Source organism: Melospiza melodia, chromosome Z (assembly GCF_035770615.1).
Source record: "Melospiza melodia melodia isolate bMelMel2 chromosome Z, bMelMel2.pri, whole genome shotgun sequence".
Taxonomy (NCBI): domain Eukaryota; kingdom Metazoa; phylum Chordata; class Aves; order Passeriformes; family Passerellidae; genus Melospiza; species Melospiza melodia.
Window position 1 is genome coordinate 13,260,520 of NC_086226.1, and position 27,998 is coordinate 13,288,517.

The 27,998-nt window shown below is 40.5% G+C and overlaps 2 protein-coding genes across 4 annotated transcripts in view; one reads left to right on the forward strand and one right to left on the reverse strand.

The window, feature by feature from the left end:
* Nucleotides 1-224: 224 nt before the first annotated feature.
* PTGER4 (prostaglandin E receptor 4) lies at nucleotides 225-10,790 on the forward strand. Of its 2 annotated transcripts, XM_063180931.1 has the most exons (3): nucleotides 226-311; nucleotides 433-1,387; nucleotides 8,626-10,790. In XM_063180931.1, the coding sequence occupies exons 2-3, from the start codon at nucleotides 554-556 to the stop codon at nucleotides 9,217-9,219; spliced, it is 1,428 nt and encodes a 475-aa protein (XP_063037001.1). In that variant the 5' UTR covers nucleotides 226-311; nucleotides 433-553; the 3' UTR covers nucleotides 9,220-10,790. The 2 variants fall into 2 exon arrangements, with proteins under 2 accessions (XP_063037000.1, XP_063037001.1); XM_063180930.1 differs by having other exon boundaries at nucleotides 225-1,387.
* Nucleotides 10,791-14,252: 3,462 nt separating this feature from the next.
* The window catches only part of TTC33 (tetratricopeptide repeat domain 33), a 44,401-nt gene continuing 30,655 nt past the window's right edge, over nucleotides 14,253-27,998 (reverse strand). For both annotated transcript variants that reach the window (XM_063180933.1, XM_063180934.1), the window contains exons 4-5: nucleotides 26,215-26,346; nucleotides 14,253-17,558 (exon numbers count right to left, since the gene is read on the reverse strand). In XM_063180933.1, coding sequence (XP_063037003.1) covers nucleotides 17,214-17,558; nucleotides 26,215-26,346 — 477 coding nt within the window. In that variant the 3' untranslated portion in view covers nucleotides 14,253-17,213. The remainder of the gene's footprint in view (nucleotides 17,559-26,214; nucleotides 26,347-27,998) is intronic.

Sequence of the window (27,998 nt, forward strand, 5' to 3'; positions counted from 1 at the left end):
GCCCGCGCCCCGCACGGCCCGCACCGCTCCGCGCAGCGCAGCACAGCGCACCGCCGGCGCACCGGGGGATGAGCCGCGCTCACCGAGCTCCGGCACCTTCTCTCGCCGCCCCGAGGGCACCTGGAGCCGCCGCCCCAGCGCCGCGCTGAGCCCTCCCCGGCGTCGGTGCGAGCGAGAGGCGGTGAGACGGCTCCGCTCGGCTCGGCTCGGGCCGCCCCGATCCCCCTCCGGGCTGGGCGCGGAGCGCTGCGGCAGGAAGAGGCAGCCCCGGCTCCCTCGGCTGCGGTCGGTGGTTGACGGACGGCACCCCGGTTAGGACTCATTTTAGGACCTTTTTTTTTTCTTTCTTTCTTTACCTGAAACAAACCACTTTTTTTTTTTTTTTTTTTTTTTTTTTTTTTTTTTTTTTTTTTCTTTTTTTTTCTTTAATAGCTTCTCGCGCATTTGAATTTTTGCTTTCCCACTATACAACCCTCTCCCGTGCCTTTCTCGGCTTCTCCTTTTCGGACCCGATCTTGCCGTCTCTCCGCTCGCCAGCTGCAGCGTGGGCATCATGTCATTCGACCCCACCACCACCATGTCACCTACGAACGGCTCCGCCAACGGGACCGCCAGCGGGGCCGAAGGCGGGAAGCCCCCCACTATCCCCACTGTCATGTTCATCTTCGGCGTGGTGGGCAACCTCATAGCCATCGTGGTGCTCTGCAAGTCCAGGAAGGAGCAGAAGGAGACCACTTTCTACACGCTGGTCTGCGGACTGGCGGTCACAGATCTCTTGGGGACCTGCCTGGTGAGTCCGGTCACAATTGCCACTTACCTGCAGAACCGATGGCCAGGAGGAGAGGCACTGTGTGAGTACAGCTCCTTCATCCTCCTCTTCTTTGGTCTCTCTGGCCTCAGCATTATCTGTGCCATGTCTATAGAGAGGTACCTGGCCATCAACCATGCCTATTTCTACAACCATTACGTAGACAAGAAGCTGGCAGGGCTCACACTCTTTGCCATCTACGCTTCCAACGTGCTGTTCTGCGCCCTACCCAGCATGGGGCTCGGCAGATCTACTTTGCAGTACCCTTGCACTTGGTGTTTCATAGACTGGCGAACAAACGTGTCCACCCATGCAGCATATTCCTACATGTACGCGGGCTTCAGCTCCTTCCTGATCCTGGTGACTGTGATCTGCAACATCCTGGTGTGCGTGGCCCTCATTCGCATGCACCGCCAGTTCATGCGACGCACGTCCTTGGGGACAGACACCACCTCCAGCCGTTTATCTGACTTTCGCAGGCGCCGGAGCTTCCGTCGGATGGCTGGAGCAGAAATCCAGATGGTTATTCTGCTCATTGCCACTTCCCTGGTCGTGGTCATCTGCTCCATTCCTCTGGTGGTGAGTAACATCATGCAACCCTTCTTCTGTTCCATCACCCTTACTTCAGAATATTTTCTTCTCCTAGTCTGTGTTTGTCAAACAGATTCCTGTTGGATTAGGTGCTTATTTGTGGCACCTGCAGTTGGTGTCACAAATTGTTACAATAACTCAATGGCTGCTGGCATACATGCGTGGTATGAGAAAGTTGAGTAGATTTACATTTACACAAAAAGAAACCTGCTTATCCCAAGACCTGGAGTCCTTTACCTTTTACTTGATTAAAAGAGAGTGCCAAAAATCTCAATAATCGTTTCACTGTTTAACTGGAATCCACATAGTAAAATCCTGAGTGCTAATGACACTTTAAAGTTCACCTGCAAAATTAATTTGTGATAAGTGAGGCTTGGGGCTGGCCTGGCTGTTCAGTGTGTTTTTAAAATGTGCATGCTGTTACTCTAGGATGCAAGAGTCCCTGATGCGCAGAAGGAGGACAGAGTTGTGTTCACTTGGCACTAGCAACATACAGAGCTTTTCACAACCAAAACCTAAGCTAAACTTCCACTCCTCGGGGATTCCTGCCCCATCTCTGGGGTAGATCCCACAGGCATCCTTTCAGGAGTTCCCCGCACAGTGGGAGGAGTGAACTCGGTGGAACCACCTGTCGGTGTGTTGCTCACTGAAATGAGTGTTGGAGGAGTCTGGCCCCCATAAGCCTTGAGATCACGCTGAAATGTCAGACGACATTACAACTAACTGTGTGCTCATTTTCTGAAAAGGCTGATACAATTAGTGTTATTAAATTAAACACACAGGATCCACTTTTTTCTATTCTTCCACCTTATCTTCAGGAAAGACAAAAAACTCAAATCCACCAGCTAAAGGCAGAGTTCTTACTTGCCAATAGCCATCATAAAGCTTCTAAAAAATCCTGTCCTACTCTGGCTCAGAGACATTAAACAAATAGTTGGCTTGCCTTATTTGCCATCTTACAAAACACAGTGTAGGGACTAAAGCAGTGGCTGTCAGACAGAAGGTGTTTTTAGAAGGACTTTTTAAAGGAGGTTTCTTGTCAGTAGGGTGATTCCTCTGTCATAGAGAGGGGGTGCCGTTTATGTCAAATAGAGCTGGCCAGCTGGAGATGCAAAACAGTGAATATCACTGTGAGGAAGTTTGGAGAAGGGCATGTGAGCAGGTGTCAGCGAGTCTGTCCCCCTGCTCAGAGGAGCTGTAATGACCAGGGTTGGTCGGAGCTGCCCCATTGCTGACAAGCAGGAGCCAGTGCAGTGTGCTGTGCTGCAGCACCAGGGTCCCGGCCGTTGCCAGAGGCCATCTCCTCTCCTTCGGTGTTGTCACTTGTGTGTGGCTAGGTGTGACCGAGCGTGGTGCCGTGTGTTCCTTGCCTGACATCCAGAGGAGGTTGAGAGGTGCTGCCTGAGCTGCACACAGGGTGTCCCCGGGAGGAGCACATGCCTGAGGCAGAGGAACTGTGCCAGGCTGCCCTGCAGCCCAGCTCCAGAACGGCGGGGCTGAGCTGACTCGCGGCACCAGGATGTATCAGGTGGCCAAAACCTCGACAGTACTGCAGAGAAACAGTACTTAATTTGATTAATCTAGCGTCAAAGCAGCTACTTCACAAGAGAACAATATTGCGTTTTTAAAAGAGGTGCTTGGTAAATACAGAGATTGAGTTCTCTGAATTAAATACATTGTCATGATGTGATGGACTTAAGCAGCTTCAGAAAACAAGCTAAGCCTTATCCTGTAGCAACGCAGCAAGAGAAGTGCTGAGAAGTCTGAATGTGAAATGCGAAATGAAATTGTTTATATTCATTTGCACCTAGGCAGTCTTTTAAGTAATACTTTAGAAAAAAAAAGGAGGGGGGGGCAGGAATCAAGAGGGAGGGTTTACCAGAGAGTGAACTGGATTGTTGAGAGTTAAAATTAATGAACCTGGGTAGGGCAAAAGGTTTATTATTTAAACAGTAGCTAGTGAAAAACTTGCGTATAGCAGAAGTATGTGAAGGTGCAGGTGATAAAGTTGTATAGCTCTCCCAGACCTTGATTTCACTTCATACAAAGGCAGTGTTACCTTGGGAATGTTCGCATAAGTTAGCTTTTACCTGGTAAAGCAGTATGTATTTTCTCTATCTAAAATGACGTAAAGAAACTCATTTCATTTAGATGAATGACTAAAAATAAAAGGAAGCTTTTTCTAAAAAAAAAACAAACCCAAATAACCACATATATACACATCATCACAGTGTCCAGTGTGGTTAAATTTCCTCATTGTTAAGTAGCTTTTTTAAGTCTTTTGTCTCCCTCTGTGGGAATAAGCCACAGCCACTTGTGCTGCTTTTTGCCATGGTGAACTGCCAGGTATGCTGCTGTGTTAAGCCCTCTGGATGCACGGACACTGAGGTTAAGAATGGGGAAACTCAGAAAAGTGACACCTTTATAGTATAAATCCCTAGAAAGAGCCACTAGGCGAGGTAGGTAGATTACTAATATAGACTAATAGACTAATACGTACTAATGGACTTACATTTTCATGACTCGGAGGAGTTTTAAGGAGTCCTCAGGTCAGCCTGGCAGTCATCAAGAACCATAAAAGTGATGCCAGCATGATTCAGATACACAAAGCAGGCTCAGAGGGTGCTTTGTGACTTAAGTTTTTCTTTTGATGAGCTGACTTTGCACTGATGATTTCAGCTCAATAAACCATCAAGTAAGTCAAAGAAAAGCAACTTCTGAAAGAGACACATAAACTTTTAACATTTTAGAACAAACACTCTCTAAGATAGTAAGATAGGAGATAGGGTCAATCCAACAGGAGTCACTTGTTATGGTTTGATAGAAAAAAATTTCAAGACCTGAAGTATTAAACAGCCCTGAAATAACTGAGTCAGAGATAACAGCAGATTTTAATAATGAGATGCTTCAGCATATGATTTCCACATAGGGTAATTTAGAGTTTTAGTGATTATTCATAAAAACTGCAAAAGTTTAAAGTAACAAGTGCTGTAACAAAATTATAGGGGGCTATGCAAAATGCTGAATGAGCTTGAGAGAAGGCTGAATAAATATATCAAGGAAAAAAAGATGAATGAAAAATAGATTTGTGAGGGAAACTTTATATAAACTGGTGTGTTCTCAGTGTGCAGAAGGGGATGTGAAAGACATGAATCTGACAATAGTTTAAAAATCAAGTAATAAAAGCACGTAACTTATGTGCTGACTCGTGTCTTGACTCCACACGGCTTATGTCATCTCTTAAAATATTTTGAGCTTTTTAGAAGTTAGAATTTCATAGTGTAAAATGTAGGGAATAAGCTATATTATGAGGGATTTTGTCGAGAAGAGAGCAGAAAGTTTTATCTGGCCTTTCTGAAAACACCAGGCTGTTTCAAGAGTAAATAGGCACACACTACTCAAAGTCTGGAATTCATTCCAGCAGTCTGTCAAATACTCCTAAAATTTTTAAGTGTGTGATCTTCTTCTCATTCTGACCACTGAACATTGTTGTTGAGTTATGGTGATATGAAGAATAAAACATAATATTTCAGGGTGTACATCTTGTTGATTGCATTAAATGATTAGGATTTTCTAACTTGATGTTTAATTGATCTAATTGGCTTGGCTTGGCTGGTTTCAACTTTTGAGTATCAGGGACTGTCCGTGACCAACTGCAAGGTGTCAGGCGTGATTTTTTTGGCAGCAGAGTAGTCACCAAGCAGACAGTAAGATCTTGAAGGGCAAAGGTTATTGGCTTGTGGAGCTGCAAAACTTGTTCCTGCTTACTATTATATGTTTTTTTAATTTATCATATCAGCATGTGGGGAGCTTTTGAGGGCAGGTGGAAGCTGTGGAAACAATTACAAGTGTGACTGTAACTATAAAAGTCACTTTATAATGCTTCATAGGATTAGGAATCATGACTTGCATCTGTAGTTAGTGAAAAGGAAAAGCACAAACAGCACAAGGACTCTGATCCTACAAGTGCCTGTCTGGAGCATAAACTTGAGATACCTTCGAGCTGTGTAGTTCTTAATTGCAAATAAACTGCTATTACTCTTAAGATATATTGTCTGAATTCTACAGCTGCAAACTTAATATACAAACCCTATTTTTTAGAGATCTGAATTGTTCTAGTTTGCTTCCTTTTTTAATTAGGATTTCAAATTGCACAAATCCAAGCATCAGATTAGATAATTTATTTAGCATCGCATTCCACTTACTTGGCACTTGCTTAGAAAATGACAGGCAATATCTTTTATTGTGCTGCCTCCTGCAGCAGAGGACTTGTAGCCAAAAGAGGGTACATCTCTTGCTGTAATTTTAAGTGATCCTTTACTAAATGTTGTTTCACCAGTAAGTAAAGAAGGATGAGACATTCCTACACAGATAAATTTCTACTCTATTGTGACTAATGTAAGGCAACAATAGGTCTTAACTGATAAATGCATATGACATTCTGGGGAATCCATTTTCTATGGAACTCTTCTGGGAAGTAGAAACAGTTTTGTACAATCAGAGTTTTCACTGACTAGGTCCACTCTGTGAATCGTTAACCTCCACATGCTGCTTAGCTGTCAAAAGGAAATACAACTAGCAGAAATAGCATAAAAAAGCATTAGCAATAATCCTTTTCAGCCAGAGAGTGAACATTGGGAGACATTTTCGTCTTTCCATAAAGTCTGCCAGGTAGCAGAAAGAGGTGGAATAGGCACCTCAATTTCACGTGCTGCTTATCAAAAGAACAATCCGACTATTAAATCACTGATGTGTAACTATAGCTCTGAGTTTAAGAAAAAAAAATGTAAGCTAGGTCTCCAGGTTGAATTGAACTTTGTATTTCTTCAGCTGTCTTCAAAGTGTGCCTTCTGGTTTTTGTGTGGTGTGAGTGGATTTGCTATACACATTAGGCATATACTCACGTATACATTATACATCTCTGCACATTATATATATATACACACATATTGTACCTATGGACACGTACATTATACATATCTACACTTTATACACATACACACATACATATTGCACATATACACATACACATTATACGTGCCTACACTTTACACACATAAACACATACATATTAAACATGTGTACACACGCCCCTCATACATATATTCACATTTTATACATGTACACAAATGTAATGCACAGACCCACACCCGCCGCGGGGCAGCCGCGCCATCTAGCGGTGTTGCCTGGGAGCAACAACTTATTTGTCAGTAATTTATTTAATAATCCTTTATTCACAGCATAAATAGGGAAAGCTGCTTACAGAACAAACAGTCAAAGTCTTAAATAACATAATAAAATGAAGATCTTATAAATAAAATTATAATTAAAATTAATAATGAAAAGTAAAATTTTTTTCTGAATATAATTTATATTGTCTGAAATAGTTTAAAACAAAGTCAAATATAAAAAGAAGGAGGAGAGTTTTTTAACAAATTTTTTTTCAAAAGCCATAAAAATAGGTTAATCATGCATAGGAATACCCTTTGAAGCACCTGAAGGGCATGTTTGGCCTAACAGATCAATAAGAAAAAGAAATTAGTAGTCAGAAAGACATCTGCAGCGTGATAAATCATTATAAAAGTAACTGTCGATAAAACTGGCATCACTATATTGCTTTATAAATTCAATATTTTCCCATATCTTGAGTTCACTAGGTTACCCATAAACCTAGGGAAAAGTACTGAGAAAGGAAATATACTCAATCATCAGTTTGACAGTCTGTTTGAGAGAGACTGTAGGTGCAGGGCTTCCACAGAGGGACTCTGTGTTATTCTAAGCATACCATGGATAGCTTTGGAGACTATCCCATCTCTGAATACTGACAAGGCTGAATGCCACCACATTGCCCTCCTGCAAGAAAATTTCTCAAGAATTGAGAAATTTTCCATCAGACTTGGATGGCTTCACATGGAGGACTTGTGAGAGCTGAGCTAATTTGGCTCATTTATTTAAATTCCTGCTTGCCTCCATGACTGTAACCTCATCACTAGGCAGGCCTTGATTCATTTCAGGAGCCAAGGGTAAGATTCTAAAAACCTCATAATTTTGCTACTAGATTTTTACTGTATCAGATAAATATATAATTAAGGGATCTATTTTGACTAACCTGAAGGAGCCTGAAGAAAAGAGAATCTTCCATTATTAACTTTTCAGTGGCTTTCCTAAGCCTTTCTCTAACTGGACACTGCTTAGGTCTTGCTAAAATGGAGAACAGCTATTTGAGACTAGTCAACACAACAAATTCCTGTGATGCCATTGTGGACTGTACCTTACAGCAGCATTTTTAAAAGTGGCTTCTTAACAAGGAGAGAGACAGCTGAAGAAAAACTAACAGAGTAAGCTGAAGAATACATTTCTATGTAGAAAACAAGGCCCTTCAGTTTTAAAATTTGTGCATGATAAACTAGAATTGCTAATTAAATAGTCACTTCACACATCAACTTCAACTTAAACTCTTAAACTCTTGACCATTTCATCAGTATTTTTGTAAGTAAAACCAAAATGCTGGCTGTACAGGAGAAAAGTGTACTCTAGTCCAGTGCTGAAATAATCTCATTATCTTGGCCAGTTAAAAATCTCCTAGCTGGGTGAGTTGTCATTTTGGGGTTTTTTTCCTCCTTTTCCTTTTTTACATTTCTATTTTTCTAAACCATGCTGCAGCAAGCAAACACTTGTGGTTATATAAACAGTTCCAGTAAGGACAGGTGCCAGGAAAATACATTTCTAAACTTGGGAATCGACAACTCAGGACTTGCCTACAGAGTCTGGTGTACTTGGATTATCATGTGTGTTTCAGTTCATTTCTAAATTATTATTGTTAGAGGAACTGGTCAGGTCTCCCCAGTCACTTACCTCTTTGCAGGTTGCATGAGATTTGAGGTATACCAAGGAAGCAGGATACAGGTCTATGTCTTTGTTCCTGGGATATTTTAAAGATGCCAGCCAAAATTTGGAGGTTCAAGGATTAAATATGAGGTGAAGGAGAGAAAAAAAGCCAGTCTTTTTCTACATGTAATGACCATGTTACAATTTTCATCTGGTTTTATTTTGCTATTTCCATAGATGAATTCATGGTTGCCAATCTGAGGTGCCTAACTTTGCCAGCCTGCTCTTCTGTTGTAGGTTACACCTGCAAATCTAGATCTCTGCTTTGAAGTGTAAGCTTTTCTATCCTGATGCAATTATATAATTTTGTCTTCCTTTCCCCCCTTCTCCTTGGGTAGGTCCGTGTCTTCGTGAACCAGCTGTACCGGCCGCAATCGGTGGAAGATGTCAGGCAAAACCCTGACCTGCAGGCTATCCGCATTGCCTCGGTGAACCCCATTTTGGACCCGTGGATCTACATCCTCCTCCGCAAGACTGTGCTCAGCAAAGCCATCGAGAAGATCAAATGCCTCTTCTGCCGCATCGGGGGGGCTCGGAGGCAGCACTCGGGGGGCAACTTCAACTGCGTGGACGGGCGCAGGACCTCGTCGGCCGTGTCCAGCCAGTCGCCCTCGTTCATCTCCCGCGAGCTGAGGGAGATCAGCAGCACCTCGCAGACGCTGCTGTACCCCCCGGAGCTGAGCGAGAGCGGCGCCGGGGGCCGCGCGCTGCTGCCGGGCCCCAGCGCCAGCTCGGCGCAGTCCGACACCACGTCCGTACGGACGCTGCGCAGCTCCGACACCTCGGACTCCTCACAGGGACACGACTCCGAGAGCGTCTGCCTGGTGAGCGAAGCCAGCTCTGGTGGCGGGGCCAGCTCTGCGCCCAAGAGTGGCCCTCTGCAGGTCACCTTCCCCACAGAGACATTGAATTTGTCAGAAAAGTGCATATAGATAGCCGTGACAGGCATCAACCCTGGGGATACTTCCTGGTACATTGGAAAAACTGGTGCAATAGATAGGTGTTCTGCCTATTCGTGGGAGGAGGGGTTCAGCTGTGCCTCAAAGGGCTATTTTTGTCTTGCTGTGTGATGGGTACGCTTCCTTTAGACTACTGAGGACTGTGTGGAACAGACATTGCACTTGGGCCCTGCATCGGAAATGGTACAAAGCAGGTCTGATGGGACTGGAAACATGAACTGCCTTGTCTTGTAGGACACAGGGGAGCTACTGTGCCTGTGGAAATAGAAAGACCCCATCACTTGCTTTTTTTTCTTTTTTTCTTTCCCTTTCCAAGTCTGGTAGAATTGTTATTGCTCCTTTCCCGTGGCTGCTCAGCTATCAAGAGTTTGAGCTTCTGGTACTAGAGCTGAATCTGAGGCAGCTGCTAGTTACTGGACACAGCTACTTTGAGAGCTGCCTGCAGTAGGATTTTAAAGTGTCTCACTAAAGCATGAAAATGTGAATTTTTATCATTGTATATATATCAGGATTGAAAATATTTAAAAGTGTATTCTTCTCTATGAGAAGGTTTGTTATGAATACAAGGTATATAGAAATGATTGCCAGCCTTCTCTTCCCTCAGTATTTCCTGCTGATAAGGCATTCTTAGCTTAGATTTGTTGTTCATGCTAGATTCACAGCTGATGAGATAATTCTTGAGCTGAGAATACATAAGCACTTTCTGAGTGAAATGGGAATATATGCCTTTCTAAGAGAGAAAAAGAAAACACATCCTTCCAGTTAAGAATATTAGTTTTCAGTATATGTATATACTAAAAAAAAAAATCCGATTTTATTTATGCTCTGAGAATGTTTTTCTGTGTAACACACACACGCCTGTCTGAGTACTTTGGCCCACAGTCTGCACACCTTAGGCACACACTTAACCTTGCCCATCAGAGTGGTCCCTCTGCTGCCAGGGATACTCCTTACATGTAAAGTTAAGGACATATAGAAGTGCTTTCAATATCAGGGCCTGAAACTTTCAACTCCTGGTTAATAGTCTTAATATTCACTTTAGTTAAAGCATCACTGATGTAATAAAGGTATTTTTTCATAACATTTATCATTTTACTTTAAATAGTAAATAGAATTTTATGACTGTGTAATCTGATACTCCATCAAATAAGTGTATGAAACCATGGAAGCAGAATCTTCATTTAAAATATAGATTATATAGACTTATATCGCAGTCTTAAACACCTTGAAAAGCATTTATTGCTAGAGTTTTGATGACAAACACATCACCAAAACTAGTTGTTAACCACTGACAAAAAGGAGTTTTGTGTTTTATGTTGTAAGGGTTAGATCTTGTTCCAGAAATACTGTGTATCAAAATAATTCTGTACAGATATTTGGGGGATGTTTTGTCAAATACAAAGCATGTTATGTTGCTTAAAGTGTTTTAGATGTGAATGCTACATTGTAATGAAAATCTTGAGCCTTATGTTGATATGTTGAAGTAGTTGTACCAACCAAAGCAACTTTGGGGATCACAATTAAATGGAAATGTTCTGCTTGATCTCAGATGTCTACATGAGTACCATTCAGTGCCAACTCCTTGCCTTAACAAGCCTCCCATCTTGGAATGCTTTGCACTCAGCTACTGCCAAAACATACTTTGTCCTGCAAGTTTCCAAAACACCACAGCATGATCACCATCAGCAAGAAGCAGCTGTCTTCAAAACTATCCCCGAGAGCACTGACTTAGAGCCACAAAAAATCTTTTTTTGAACAAAGACATTTTCCATTGACAGGGGAGGAGTTGAGCTTGTTGGGCTTCATACATATAGAAACTGAAGTTAAATTTCTACACAAATATTTGCAGCAGCAGCAGCAGCCACTTTACACCAGTTAAATTGGAGAACAATATTGCCCAAGCTCCTACTGCAGCTACAGATTTGATACGGATCTACAGATAAAAGATCTGCCTGAATTCCTTGCAATCAAACCACCTCACTGTGGTCTGTTGCTTACTAGTGACCAACAAATAGCACAGACTCACCATATTTCCTAAAGCAGGAAATAGCACCTGGCAGAGCAGGAAGGTGGGACTGCCACTGGCAGGTAACACCACATTTACCAATATTCTGCTACACCCTTGCAGCTGGCCCACGGCAGCACACCAATATTATTGGTACTTTATGCAGTGACAGAGTTGAATATCTACAGTGTGTAAGTATTTAAATAAGCAAGGCCTCGCTATTTTTAAAATTATTTCATTAATATGCCTTTATTACTCCTTGTCATCATTACTGATGAGAACTACATGTGGTGTGAAAGAATTTTAAGCAAGAATAGACCATCTTAAGTAGCTTCCCTTAGCAAATGGGAGAGGCCTGAGGTCCGCCTGCCCCCAGGGTTCACAGTGTATCAGTAGTGGACAAGACTCATTGTCAACATGAACTCCCTCAGAAATTAGTTCCATGATTCCCAAACAGCCCCACTAAGTCTTCTGAGCAGCACTGGAATTGCCTGCCACAGCCCTGTGGCAGTGCACAAAAGCAAAATCAGAGCACCTCTGTTGCCTAGTTGCCAACACAGATGAGTGTTCAGGAGCAGTTGTGCAGGAGAATTGGGCAAGTGTGCCTTTTTATAGGGTGACAGTAGTGACATCTCATTCACCTGCCCCACGGTCCCACTCAGGTTTAGCACCTTCCTCCAGTGCTGACCACAGACACGTTACTGGATACATTCCTCAGCCTCCCTGAGCTTAAGAAGTCTAAAATAAGGCTACAAGGTTGAAGAGTCTAATTTGCCACATGGAGGTTAAAAGGTTATTTTCTTGCTAGGTATTAGGAGTAGTTTCCATATATACAAAAGTGTTTCCTTTCTCACACATCAATATTTCCCTTATGTTCCCAAACCCCAGAGGTCCATATCCCCTCAGAACAGCATTTCTGTGGATCAGAACTCCATCCACATTCCCCAGTCCTCTGTGTTCACAGAAAATGTGCTGATTCAACAACTTGTCATAGCAAACTTGTATCTCTCAAACTCTGTCCACCCTGCTAGTCCTGTGACTGGCAGTGCCCCTCCCTCACTTCCAGCAGTGTCCTGCCCACACATCCCAGATCTCCGCTTTGCTGAACCCTTCACAGGGACGCTGCTAGACCTCCAGCCCTGCAACCACACCCCAAACCCCAGCCCAAGCTCAATTTAAGCCCCTGTCCTGTAGCAGGGCTTGTAGGATCCACCCACCACAGGCAAGATGAGAGCCAGTATCTGTACCAGACAGTGGTTTCTGTGAAGATCTGTGATTAGTTTGAATCTCTGATCCATGGTAAGTTATCCTTATGAACAGTTAAGGGTGTAGGATGTACTGTCAAAGGGCTTGGGCTGTTTTAAATCAGGCTCACACATTCCTGCTGTCGGGAACACCCGGGCTGCCTGACCCGAACTGGCGCTACAGGCCCAGTGCCAATGCACTAACAGGATCAGTGTAATCTGCTGTCTTCAAATGGCACAGCCAACATCCTAAGTCAGAAAGCTTTTGAGGTTTTATTTTTGCTGCCAGACACAACAGCAAACCTGGTCCACTTAAGGCAGATTTAATATTAGAGCTACCAAATACCACCAGGCCTTTGCACTCCAGGCCCTCCTCTAGGCCTGCCAGCTTTACAGACCTAGAAACTCAGTGAATCTCCTGCTTTATGAAACCAAAGGCAGCTCAATCCCCACATCTAATCATTCCTTTTGATTATTTATCCTTTACAACCCCTACAGCTCCTAGCCTTGCGGCTCTTAGGCAATCAGCCCTGAAAGCAGTCACCCATGCCCATCAGCCCCTCCTGCTCCAGAACCAGCCCTTCTGGAGATAGGACAGCCCAGGGACTCCAGCACATCTGGGAACACCATGTTAACACGACAGTGACTGACAGTAAACACATAGCTCCTGCAGTCTGCAAACAAACCAAGCCCCCATGCTTCTGCTTTCCTGTGCCCCAGTCCTAACTACAGTCATAGTTTTATAGCTATTCTGTGAACTCAAAAAATTAAAGATAGCATCTCAATGCTAGTATTTTGCCTCCTTTCCCTTGGTTTTAGGATTGAGAGGGAACTTACCTTGTGTGTGCAAGCAAGTTTCCAGTGCTCTCTGATCTTGATCTCTAAACCCAGAGTAAACTGCTCGATTTGGTTTTTATCCCTCTCCATGACTACTTTTAAAACCCACTATGTTACGGTATTGTCAAGTAGGAGTCACTGTTGTGTTACTTGATCCTTATTCCTTTTTTACCCTCTAGTACTGTCAGAAAGGATTTCTTTCTCTCTCAGTACATTTAAGTTTTTTAAAGGTATTTATCTCTGTCTAAGAGAGTGGAAGTCACATGCCTGGTTTCAGCATTTTAGGTTATGCCAGTCAGTCACCTTGAGCTTCCTCTGTAGTCAAGGGAAATAATTAGGCACCTTGGGAGGCTGATTCAACTCATTCTGATCCTTATCTAACACAAGGAAAATGAGTGGCCCTGTGAGGCTGTGTATTTCTTTCCAGTGTATAGAAAGGGACTCAAAGGGAAAATTATATCTGAATGTTTTACTGTAGTTTTTAAAACCAAACAAAATGAATCCATCTAACCCAGTGTTGTTCTTGAGCTTTCTTCTTGAAAGCAACAATTGAGCATTTTAGTATGTGATTCATATGGAAGGCAAACACATGAAAGCTGCTGCAGTCACTGCCACTAATGATGACAGACAATAATTTTTTTTAATATAATATAATGTCAAAGAAGGACTGTATTTCACTAATATCCTGTTTTGGATAACATCTCCTTTTGCTCCATCTCATGTGGATATCCCTGAAGGGTTTAAAAGCCCTGAGCATCACTTTTTGTTAAATATTTTTCCCCAAGATGTCTTCTTTTCTTTTTTACTAAAACAAATTAACATGTTCACCAGAGACAAAAGCCAATTATTAAATGAGGAACATTCAAGAATGGGAAATAACACCAATTTTTGTTATAACCCAAAGAACAAACAGGCATCACTAAGCAGCAGAAGCCAGGATTTTATTCACACCGCAAACCGATCCAGAAAATTGCATACATGCAAAACATGGCATGCTGTACAAAACCAGTGCTGAAATCATCAATATTTGAACTTTTCCCCAGTTTGAAAAGAGTGCCCCATGAACTTAACTGCTCTACAAAACACTACAGTTCTGACAATACCTAGAATTCATAACCAAGCTAATCAGAAGGAAAATACATTTAGTATATGAGATGGAAACCACCACCCCTTGAGCCCGGCGCAGCCTGACGGTGCAGATGTACACCCCTCCAGCAGTCTGGCCCTGCAGTGCTGAAGTCAATAGGAACTTTGTGAATCATTTCAGTGGAAACAGATTCTGTGATAACACAGGCCTCTGAGAGAAGGGCAGCAGTCTTTCCTGTATGAGTAAAGACAGAACGCTGACGCAAGTACAAAGCGCACAGAAAGAAAAGATGAGGTGGATACAGCCAAGCTCCTTCAAAATCAAAACGTACCCTAGAGCATCTCACACATCTCCTTTTCCAGCCAGAGAAGATCTTTTCTTTGAAGAAATCTGTCCAAATCCCTCTCATGCTAACTCTTACTAGATTGTATTAAGTTGATAGAAGAAAGATTAAGAAATCCTTCAACTCCAATAATTTAAACTATCAAACCATATCTTGATCAAGTGCCTATCCAGTAAGCATTTAAAATAATTCTGAAGCTAATGAAGAAATAAAAATGTAGCATGATGATGTTTTACATTCCTAATATATTTATGCCACTGTAGTTCTAATTATTTTCAATACTCAGAAGATAGTAAAAGGTGTGATTTTGTGTGAATGTGTGCTCATGCAAGCACAGATCTAAAAATTCACAAATACAAAAAACATTTTGGGGGACTCTTGCAAAACTTAATGAAAACTTAGTACAACAGGGCAATTAAGTCTTTTTAAAAAAACTGTACGTATCCTCTTAAATAAAGATACTCTGATACCAGATAAACAGAAAGTATGATTTGATTTTTCTGCAATGCATTTTCCACTGCAAAAACACTATACTTCCCAAGTAACATAATTTTCTTTTAAAATGTGTTATTTTGAAATTAGAAAATGGACTTGAAAAGTGCAGATGACTGATTTCAGAAGTTTCACTTGCCTACAAAAGTATCTATTATCATACAAAATTTTATCAAAATCAAGTAAAAAATTACATGTTCCCAAACTGAATTCTTCAGGAATTCCTCAGCTGACCATTTTTTCCAATACTGTTAGGATGTGATCATCTCTACGACATCTCCAAGACAATGAAATGAGAACAGTCTCAGCACGGAGCACATCAAAGAAACAGCCTGATTTCACTTCTTTGAATTTCCTGTGTGAGGAGCCAATTGCCACCTTCCCCTGAAAAAAAATCAACATTAAAAAAATTTCCTAGGGTATGCCTCATTACCCACCACTGCATCCAAAATCCAAAAGGGATAAAAAGGAAGACTCCAGCAGCACTGTCCTGCAAAACTCATTCTTTCCCCTAAGAGCATACTTTCAATGGCAGGTCATAAGAATTAGGAAAACCAAATTGACTCCTTTTATCAGATTAGCCTCACTAGGAAAGAAAAGCCCCAAATACAATACAATTCAGTCATATTTCCTACTCCCACCATTCTACTTTTGGTGATGTCTGTAGCACAGCACACAAGATAAGAAAAGGCCAGTTTCAGTCACAAACAGTGACTTTCTTCTTTTCTTTCTTCTGGTGAAACGTTTAGTTGTAACTAAGCATTCAGGGCTTTGGTTGGTAAAGCATTTCCTTTCATCTAATCAGAAGTGTTTAACCCACACACCGAGGAAAGCAACATAAAGGTTTCTACAAACTAATAATCCATCCTTGCTTCATAGGAAACTTTCTCATAGAATAAATAATCTTAATGAAAACAAAGACTGTCAATAACAGAAAAGAGTTCACACTTTTACTGGAAGAAAATAATGTTAATTAATAGTGATTAAAATAATTTTTAAACATCCCTTTTTCTTTTTGTGCTGATTTTGGCTGGGATAGAGTTAATTTTCTTCAGAGTTGCAAGTAGGGGGCTAGGTTTGATTTATGCCAGCAAATATTGGTGATAACACACAGTTGTTTTTATTACTGCTGAGCAGTGCTTGCACAGGGTCAAGACCTTTTGCTATTCCGTGTCCCACCCCACCAGTGAGAAGACTGGGGGTGCACAAGAAGCTGGCAGGAGACAAGCCAGAACAGCTGACCCCAGCTGACAATAGGGATATTCAATCTCACAGCACAACACACAGAGCTGGGGAAAGAAGGAGGTAGGGGAAGGGAGGGCATTCCGAGGGTCTTCCCGAGTCACACGTGATGTAGCCTTGCTTTCCTGGGGATACCTGAATGCCTGCCTGCCCATGGGAACTGGTGGGTGAATCCCTTGTTTTGCTTTGCTTGCACGTGCAGCTTTTGCTTTCCCTATTAGGCTGTCTCCATCTAACCCCACAAGTTCTTTCACTTCTACCCTTCCAATTCTCCACCCCCATTCCACCAGGAGGCAGTCAGCTGAGTGGGGCTGAGTTGCCAGCTAGGGATAAACCACAGCACTTTTACAGTTTAAATAAAACTTTCCTAATTACTGGGAAAATGTACACATTAACTTGTAAAATTATGAAATACACAAAGATGAAGCAGCTGTTAAAAGGCAGTTAACATTTCAACATTACATTTGTTCATAAGAATTTAGAATTTTTAGAATCAACTCTTGGGTTTCTTTTTCACAAGTACAGATGGAACAACAACTCAGGTCATTGCTTTTTTAATTAAGGAAAGAAAAATAGCTTCAGTTCTTTAAATTTTGTAGGCTATCCTACCATTTAATAAAAAAAGAACAAAAACAAAGCAAGCAAAATACAATAAATAACAGCCGTTCTTAAAATTATGACACTGTTGTTATGGGTATGACAACTCATGAGGCTGCCCTACCGGGCCCTGATGAAAAGGGTTTCATCAGGAGTTGCAGGACAATTGTCCTGCTCAGTAACAGTCTCTACCGTGCCTGAAGCAGACACAATCACCATCGTTTTAGCTGCTGAAAGAGCTTTCTCCTTCTCTGCAATGGCAGCACAGACTGCCACAATTTCATCACTTTCAAAGTCATAGTCTGGGATTGACTCTTGTACAAGCTCTTTTGCCAGGGCTTGCACTGACTCAGTCTTTGTGGCATTCTGCTGCTCCTGTAGTTTTCTTGCCCAGGAAAGGTCTTCTTTCCATACTTCAGGGTTCATTGGAAAGATGTGTAAGGATACCTGGAAGCTTCGGATTGCCTATAAGCAGAAAAAGGAAGAAACAAAGATGCGACATTTTAAAGCCTTCCTTTTTCATAAAAATTGACAACAACAAAAAAAATTACATATATCATTTGAGCAAAGCCAAAAGCCATTTTACTCCTGTCTGTTTTGGAGGAATCCTCCCTTATCTTGGTTCAATAGCAGACTGACCCCCAAACAATTGTGTCTGAAATGACAAAAATGCATTAATAAACTAGGAACCTGGCAACAAGGGCACAAATAGAGAGTTCATATATGAAAAACAATGCTGTTATTAAAAAGGTAAAAGGAAAAACAATTTTTTGGATGGTTTCCTATTCCACTTTTCTCTCATCGTCAGATGTACATAAGGCAAAAGCAGACAGAAATGGTTTAAAGAAATACAGAAAAGGGATGACTGGAATTTGAAGCATCACTGGTATTGCTGCCTTTAAATTAGAATGCAGTTATTTCACATACAGACTTAACAATACACTAATACTAGCCACATGGCAAAGAGTTTCTGTAATAGGCATATGGTTATAAAAACACATAAATAAATGCACAGAAGGAGCCAAATGAACTCCAAACTTCGAGAACTGCTCTAAGAAAGAACTTCTATAATCTATAAATTATAATCTTATAAACAACATAATACTAGTAGAAGTAAGTGCACTTAGTGAGGCTTCTCCTTTCTTTCAATTCAGCTGAGAAAATATTCACAAATCCAAATCCTCAACAGAGAGGCTGTGAATTTAAAAACAAAGAAATGTGACCATCAAAAATAAGATGTTGTTACAATACTAGAAAAAAGCTATACCAAGAATTACAACTGTATTGTCTTTTAGTTATCTTGACAGTGGTCAAGGCTGAACCTACCTCCTCAAACTTAGGTACATGTACACAAAAGCATGAGTGAATTTCACATTTATGACTGTACAGTCAGTTATGAAAATGGGTCACCTTACTGACAAAACTCTTTTCTGACATGTACAAAAGCCTCCCTGTAAGATGGGAAAACTGTGATGATATGGATTGGGATGGTATTTGGGAAGAGTTCTGGCAACTTGAATATTAAAACCTTAAAGACATATGGTAAATCACAGTTTACTTATTCTGTTGTAGTTTATAAACACTTAAAGCATGCCAAATAATTTGGAAAATCACAACTTTTCTTCTGCACTGACAGAAACTAATGGCTCATGCTTCTGATGGCACAGATGAATATATGGACTCCATACGATGGGAACTCAGAAGAAAGAGATACAAAATCAGATTTAAGATACTATCAGTATTACTGCTGTTGTAAGAGGCAGACTTTCAATTCCAGAGAGAAAAAAAAAGCTTGATTGTTGGTCCACAGCCAGCTCTGATGTGCAGGAGCATGCTGAACTTTAAAGAGAAGAAGAACTGAAGTTTAGTTCTTGTAAAACAGTGTCATTTTATTCAACTTTGCTAGCTTTTAATTTTCAAGGGACACATGAAAAACAAGTAAACACTAAATGCTTATTTTTGTATTTCTGTTGAAAACAAAATATAAACAAAGACCATCTGCTTTTAAACTTTCCATGAAAGACGTCCCCTAATTAAAACCTGTCTATATAGTTATGTTCATGCACAATAAATAACATTTGGTAAGCGTCAAAGCTGCTTTGATGATTCATACAATACGGCATAAAAAGATCATCTTAGTAAATCTATTAGAAAAGAGTTTTTGTGCTTAATATTTTTACAAAGAAATAACAAAATATTAAAGTAAGTTTTAAGTGATGCAAAAGATCAGAGGGATTATTTTAAAGCAGCGATGTAAAACTGAAAAATACACACTTGTCATCCATTTGAAATTTTATGTTGCCACTGGAATAGTGCCCAAAGCAAGTAATTTCTATTATGAAAAAAGAAAATAACAGTGGTATTTTTAATTCTTCCCCTAATGGAGATTTAAATCTCCTTCTCAAATTTCCTGTTGCATTGTAGGAAAACACACTGACACTACATAAAATCAATATTTCTAGCCTCATTTTAAAGAGAAGCTGTGATTTTAGAGACCCTGCATATAAGGACTATAGGATTTTTTATCAGTACAGTCATGTATCTGCTTTTGCTTCTGTAAGGAAGTGCAATGTAAAACCTTCTGCAGTACATTCTTCCTTGTGGAATTACTGTATTTGAAAAATCTGTACTTTTGAAGTATCTTACATTTTGTCTCACTAAATAGTATTCTCTAGCAAAAAATCTTCCATTTGTCCCTTGAGCAGAGTCTCTTCTGCTGCTTTGCACACCCTTCAAGTGTGAAGGGCAATTCTGATCAGATTGCACTTTTTTAAAACATATGGACTTACTAACTGTCACTATATATAAACCCCCAGAAAAGCCAGAATTTTAAGAGGTTGCCTCGGCCACCAAAGCATGTGGCTGAACTTTATGTTACACTAGGCAGACACTTTCTGACCTGTTTCAAAGGATGTCTATCAGTAAAGTAAGTAATCTTTTTCTGTGTTAAATGATCTTTAATATGGATTTTTTTTTTGTTTGTGTGTTTTTACAGCACTCAGCATAGTCCTTGGGGGTGCTGATGAATGAAAAGCTGTACATGGCCCAGCCATGCTTGGCTCTCTCTCCCAGCACAGAGAGCCAAACGTGTCCTGGGCTGCACCCAGAGCCCCGTGGGCAGCAGGGCAGGGAGGGGATTCTGCCCCTCTGCTCTGCTCTGCTGAGACCCACCTGGAGCACTGCATCCAGCCCTGGGCTCCCAGCACAGGAACCACAGGGACCGGCTGGAGCCAGCACAGAGGAGGCAACAAAGAGAATCAGGGGGCTGGAGCACAACTCCTGTGAGGACACTTTGGGAGCATTTGGGCTGCTGGGCCTGGGGAAAGAAGGGTTCAGTGACACCTTGCAGCAGCCTCCCAGTACCTGTAAGGACCCACAAAAGACCTGGAGAAGGATTTTTACAAGGACATGCAGTGATAGAACAGGGGATGATGACTTTAAACTGAAAAAGGGAAGATTCAGGCTAGATGTAAGGAAGATACTGTTTACAGTGATTTACTGATGATATGGATTGGGATGGTATTTAGGAAGAGGTTGCCCAGAGAGATGGTTAATGCCTCATCCCTGGAAACATTTAAGGCCAGGCTGGACAGGGATCTGAGCAACCTGATCTACCTGAAGGTATCTTGGCTGATTGCAGGGAGTTGGACTTACAGGTCCCTTCCAAACAAAAGCTTTCTGTGATTCTATGACAATATATTACTGGAATTTGAGTCTTACTTTTGTACTACTCACCATGAACATAAACAACTAATTTTTACAGAAGCATTTATCACAGTAATGTAGAAAATAGGGAAATAAGACATTTTAGTATAGTTAAAGACTCCTCATGACATTTCTCTCCTTCAAACAAGAAAAAAAGTCCCATTCTTTCAGGTATTTTCACTCTAGTTTAATTAATTTAATAGTTTCTATGGTATAATCTGAATGGCAGATTTTTTTAATTTTTTTTTTTACTTTAAACTGTCATATTCAACTTTTCTGTATAACTTTCTGTTCAGATTATTTCTGCTTTTCAATAAAGAAATTCTCCCTGAAAATTTCATCAAAAGTAATTCTGGTGTCTTAAAATATGAGGTGAACACAATATTTTGCACTTCTTACATTTCCAAAACCATTTTATTCAAAGTATCTGGAACTCTCATGTTCTGGAGAAAGTACTTGAAATATAGCAATTTTCCAGATGTGAAAGACTATTTTTGACTTATGCTTACTGGGATTTGGTAAAATTCCAAATGCATAAGAATCTTTGTTTCCATCTGGTAGATGTGTGTGAGATATCCTCACTTCCACACTTTCCTTCTTCTCTTTTTGAAGAAGTTTGCATCCTCCTTATCCCCCTCCTGTACTTTCTTTTGCTCTGGTGATAGATTTCACAGGTGTCACTTTGCACCAAGTCATTTCCTCACACTTACCACCCTTCTGCCCTCGGTGCACACCCCTGCAAGGCTGCTGATGCTCTGGTGAAGTCACTGCCGCAGGCTGCCTCCACCACACAGACCTCTTACACTGTGCTCTACCAGACACAAGGATATGATCCAGGAGGGCCAAGGAAACAACAACCACAAAAATCAAACCCATCCTAGAAACTGACGTAGCCTAAGAAAATAAAGCTTAAGTGTAACCAGTATTTTCACCTGACAAATCAGGAAAATCCAGGAACACATTTACCTCTTTATTACCAAATTATACTGCCAAATTTATTACAGGCATTTTAAAACAATGGTGAAATGAACTTTGTTCAACATCCCTGTTTGTCTTACCCTGTGCATCTGATTTAGCTAAAATGTTCAATTACAAGGTCTCAGTGTTGGGAAAGGCATTACTTGAAAGTCCAAAACAAAGGTAGGCACCAGCTAAATCAGCCACAATCACTTACAGAAACTGCGTACCCCTGGCAGAAGTGGAGCTGAAAAGGGCATTTAAACTTTTGGAGACTTGTTTGCCCTTCAGCTTTCCTGATGGAAAACAGAAAATCACCTTTGACTAGAAGATCTTTTTGTGTTTTAACAATCACTATCACAAAATATATTTACAATTTCCAACAGTGGTTAAAAAAGAAAAGGGGTTACTCTGTAGTAGATGGAGAGAGCAGGATTAACAAAAGACCTTCCTGGGGAAGCTTATATTACTGACTATTACTTCAATAACTCAGTAGGACTATTTAAAGCTGTTGAAAAGAATTTAACAGAACCCTACTTTAAATGAAAAAGCATGGTACTTTCTCTCTTAACTTATTAACTTGCTAAAGACTTTTACTTTTCAGTGGAAGGCCAACCACCAATTTCCTTTTTATTACCAAAATAGTCTATGTTTCTAAATGCTAACATTTGTAAAATGTTGAAAAATTATCTCAAATTCAGATTAGTTATGTTAATTAGCCACATTCCAATAAAAGACCGACATTTGTCTCTTTGGGAGTATAAAACTCCCATCATTATCTAAAAGACCAAAAACTATTTCTTTCAAGAGAGATGAAAGGAAAGGGCTGATCTGAGGATTCATATTGTCAAGGCATGATTCTTCTGACAAAATGTTGTGTCACACTTAAAAGACTGCTAAAGCACTAACTACTTAGGAGGAATACAGGAAACCACATCCTTCAAAACATCAAACAAAACCCATGCACAACTAGTGCATATTTACAGATCTTCCCTCTCAACGTTGTGATCCTCAGTCCCCAGGTTTGCCAGAGACCCAGAATGGGCTAAAGCTGAAGTCACAGAACCTCAGGATGGCTGACGGTGGCCAGGACCTTCTGAGGTCACCTGGGCCAAGCCCTGCTCAAGCAGGGCCACCTGAGCTGGCTGCCCATGACCATGTCACAGGACTGATTAATTTCTCCATGGTGGGAGACTCAGGGCTTTCATTCAGTCCTTGATTTTCTTGTGATTAGGTTTGGTTTTCTTTTTAATATTGCTTTTGTTTGGTTTTCTTTTTTTTTTTTCCTCTTGATTAATCAAAGCACAGGGCTCACCCTGTCTCACAGGAGGAACTGTTGTAATGAAGCTATTAGTGCAAAATTGTTAACTAGTTAAGATGTTATCAGCAGTACAGGAAATTCAATTTGTAAAACCAATATTTATAAAATATTTGTAAATATTTACTTTGTAAAACCAAGTATTTGCAATGAAATGAGAGAAACACTGCAAGCCTAGCTATATTTCTACAGTTACTACATTCACATTGCAGGTTTACTCAGGTGTGCTCTGCACATTGATTTGTAGAATTTAAGGAATTTCTGCCATTACAGAAATAAAGTTTTCCTTGCTCACATTTAAGTAATACTGTTGAATTACCCTATTTAGTAAATTCAGGGGGGAAAAAGGAGTAAACAACTTTCATAAAAGCTAAATAAAAAGGGACTAATTTATCCCATTCTTTCTGTCACAAGTTTGACAAAAACTATATCCAAGCAAATATTTATTTTTTTTTATTATTATTACACATAATATACAGATTTGTTCGGAAGCAGCATTTTAGACCTGGGAAACTTCAAATTAAAATAGAGTCAATTATTTTTTTCCTAAGAAAAAAAAATGCATCATTCATTGTGAAGCAATAAAAGTATTCACAACAGAACATTTGGCAGGATGTGGGTAATGAAGACAGATGTTGGTGGGGAAGAAACGAAACAAGGAAGCAGAAGAAGCAATTCTTTAGAAGGATAGTAATTTCCAAATCTAAAAAAACCAAAATTCTAAAAAAGTCTTGATATTTATGCTTTATTAACTTTTCTTTGTAAAAAATATGACACAGGGAAAACCAGAAAATCATGGCAATGAAAGACTAATGGAAAAAGCATAATTATGACTTAAACCACTTGGTCTAGAGGACTCCAGAAGTTCAGTAACTATGAATTCACTTCTTATTTTAAAACTCCATTAGTCTTAGCCTCTTAAGATTCCTTAAAAATCGCTTGGTTCAAAAACAAATAGCGAACATCATTTGCATTTTAGAAGAACTCCCCAACTTCTCTGTATGTGAAAACATATTTATCAGAAGGCAATTCAACCTACAGACAGAAGGCAATGAAGTATGAACACACAGTACCACAGCACTGGGGACACCAACAGGCTCCCTGCTCAGAGACAATCAGAAACTAAGAGGGCAAACTACCTGTGATAGCCCCCTCTCCCTCCCTCTCGATCACAGTAAGGTCAATTAAACAATTACAGGAGCACCCAGAGTAGTGTTTCAGATGAATGAAGTGCTTTGATGCAAATCTCTGATTGTTTCCACTTAAAATGCTTTGCTTTGCATCACTGAATAGTCTCAGATAGATAAATTAGATCCCTTTCTGATTAAGCTCAACAGTGCACTCTAAGAGAACTCTGAAGTGCTACTCTAAAATAAGACAAAATTAAAATAATATGAACACTAGGTCCCCAGCACTCCAGATACCCAGTCCCACTGTTGCTTCATGACTTGTCATGAAAAGAAAAAGCTTACAGGATCTGATGAATCAAACTGCTGGATATATCTAGTACAGGTATATTACTATTTATAACTGATATTACAGCAACTGTACCATTTTTTACAGAATAAACAGCATCAGTCCTTGAAAGAAATAAAACTCTAATTTTCCTGAGACTAGCGCATTTAAAATCCTCAGGCATAATTTACAGTGACAGTTTCATACACTTAAAAGGAAAAGATCTAGACAGACCAGACCATCAACCCTAACCTTCTACACCACAAAAACCATGGAATGTCACAACTGCTGAAATGCAGATATGCATGGATTTATTTGAGATATTTCATATTCTGGTACTGCACCAACAAAGGGTGCACACTGCACATCTGCAGCACACAGGTTTTTTCTTAGGTTTTGTCTAACAGGACTGGAGCACCTCCCCACTGAGGATGGGCTGAACAAGTTGTTCAGGAGAAGGTTAGGTTGTGTGGAGACCTCACAGCAAGCTGCTGGTATCTGAAGGGGGAATACAGGGGAGCTGGAGAGGGACTCTTTATCAAGGAATGTAGTGACAAGCAGTTATAGGAACAAACTGAAATGGGGGAAATTTAGGAAGATATTCTGTACTGCGAAAGTGCTGAGAATCTGGAACAGGTTGCCCAGCAAAGCTGTGGATATTCCCCAGAGATGGGGAATATTCAAGGCCAGGCTGGATGAGGTTGGAATTAGACGATCTTCAAGGCTCCCTCCAAGCCAAACAGTTCTGTGACTCTATGTGATTCACATAGTTTGCATTTGTTTTGGTTGGTTTGGGGTTTTTAACACTGCTTCTTACTACATTTTAAAAATTTGTTTTGTATGAATGGTTAACCTACATCAAAAAAATCCCATCATTTTTTAATTCTTGAAAATTTTCAGACATTGTAACTTTGTAAAAACCACTCTAAATTACCAACAAAATTATTCATATCAAAACAGCACACAGCTACTTCTATTCAAAATACAACCAGTAATCTTTTTCATCTAAGAGGTCATAATGCAATGCTTTTCTAATTGTTTTCTAATTCCTCTGGGAATGTGTCTGAATTTGAAAGTTCACCTGTTGTGTTTTCACAGAAACTAGCAGAAAATTATTATACCCCAGAAAAAAAAAATGCACTTCAGCTACTGCAGAGCTTTTTGCTCTCTTACTAAATGAAGAAGCACCTGCAGCCAACATTTGAGGTCAGGGAGCCAGACGAAGGCAGGAATGAAGACACATTATTTGCTGCGTAAGCAGGACTCAAGAAAAACAAGACACTAGAATTTTATCAGCAGGCAGGTGTAAAAACTGAGCACAAATAATCAGCTCATCCTTGAACTTCACATTACCCTAATCTTTAAATTATGGTGAGCTGCACTGTAGCAGTACAACACACAGAATGTAGTATGTGCAGTTATGTCAGCATAATTCTTCTATTGCATAAAGCCACCACATAAATAAAGTAGATGACACAAAAGTCTTTGAGCTAGACTGGTCTTCCACAAGTCCAGCAACAAAACCACACAGGAAGCATTTGTGAAACACAAAAAAGCAGAGGGAACACTGGAGACAAATAATAATGACCTTTCTCCTTGTCTGTGTTCAAGTTACCATAAGGATACACAGCAACCTTGGCATTTCTGTACTTTCCTTCTCACGCACAATTAATTCTGTTATCCTACCAGTGCTATCTCTCCTAATCCAAGCTGGGCACGTCCCAAAGTCTGCCAGGCATCCCAGGAACGTGGGTTTCTCTGGACAGCCATTTCTGCTGCATGCACTGCTGGAAACATTTCATGTAAAGACATCAGGACCTGTATCAGAAATAGAAAAAGAAGAGGAAGAAAAATAAGCAAAACTGAAAAAAAATTTAACTTTTCTGAGATTACCCAGGCAATAACCACTGTTTCAATAACTAAGATTCATCTTACCTAGCTTTTTTTGGTTAAAAATTGCTTGTCTGACCTCAGATAGTCACCCAGACTCATGTCAATCCCCACAGAGAGAAACAGGCATGCTAGAGGATAATTCACCCAAATTATTTAAGCAATGCTATTAGAAGTAGATTAACTGCTTCTGAAGAGGTCTCTCCTTGTCAACAAACCCCACAGTCTATAGAAGCATAACAGAATAGTCAGAAGGACAAACACCTGGAGAGCTAAACATAATAAATGAGCAAGTACTGTTGAAAAACTCTTGGACTGCACTTTTTCTTTTTAACAGAGAGCTGCAGTCTACCAGAAACGGTGCAGTGCACGTGATATAATTATAGAAACAATCCCTGTAACTCAGCATGGAAACAGACCTTAACAATGACTGCTGTATTTAGAGAACAAGCATTCTGCAGAGCCTAGCTTAGACGTGAAGTCACCTATATTAAGTAAGAAAAAAAGTGGTTTCTGAATGTGAAAATCTCTGTTACTCAGCAGTTACCACAGGATTATTCTCCTTGCATTGAATCTCCATAACTAAGACAATAAATCACAGTTAGCAATACACAGTGTGGCTCAAAGTTTGCCTTATGTTTCCAATACCACCATGAGATTAGCACATCACCTGAAGACCTGCATCACTCTGAGATCATGATTTCAGACACCCACATGCTATGGTGATAGATACCAGCGTAAGAAACAAATGACAACTGCATTCTTGCAGTATGATGAGAATGTCAACCACAAGAGTTAGACTCATGTGTGGGCAACCACTTTCATCCCAACTGACCATAACTATGATGAATAATATTAGAACATGTTAGGACTATTGCTGAAGTTCAAAACAGATTTATTTAACCTTACTGTTCTATGATCTATTAAATAGATAAATATGAGTGTGAAGTAGAGGAGAAAATGTTATGATCTTGAGTATTTACCCTAATTAACAAATAGTACATGCACAGCATAGAGGTGAGCAGTACACTGAACAAAAGAGGAAGAGGGAAAGGAGAAGGCAAAGATTTACTACAGAAAGCAGCCCTTGACTGAAAAAAAAAAAAAAAAATAAACAGTTGTAGTGTGCTGTTAAGTTTCTTGTTTCACTCCCCCATTTTATGTATTGTTTCCCCCTGTTCCATGTAAATGGTTCTGCCCTCCCCAGTTTTCCCGCCATAGCCCTACCGACAGTTATGTTGCTATGGTTACCCCTGCCCTTGGTTATGTCAGTTATCTAAGTTATGTAATTTCTCCTCCCTCATATCTCCATACAAGTAAACTTTTCCCCCCTCCCTGGGCCCAGTCGATCACGCACCACTCCTCCTAGCTTTTGAGAACCTTCTTCTCTCTGGGGGTTGTGGTTGGCTGTGGTACCGAGGCCCCTCCTCTACTTTGTATTTATTGAGTTCCTCTGTATGTCAGTTATGTTAAGTTCCTCCCTTCACCTTTCCCCATTGGCTCACTGTGGATCCCTCCCTTGTACATCCCCTTTCTTTAAAACCCTGCATCTCCCGCCCCTCGGGCCCATTTGCTGGTTG

Excerpts from the sequence above, each read along its gene's own strand:
- PTGER4 (XM_063180930.1), top strand. The coding sequence starts at position 554 with ATGTCATTCGACCCCACCACCACCATGTCACCTACGAACGGCTCCGCC. Across the intron at positions 1,388-8,625 it reads TCTGCTCCATTCCTCTGGTG|GTCCGTGTCTTCGTGAACCA; the intron begins GTGAGTAACATC and ends CTCCTTGGGTAG.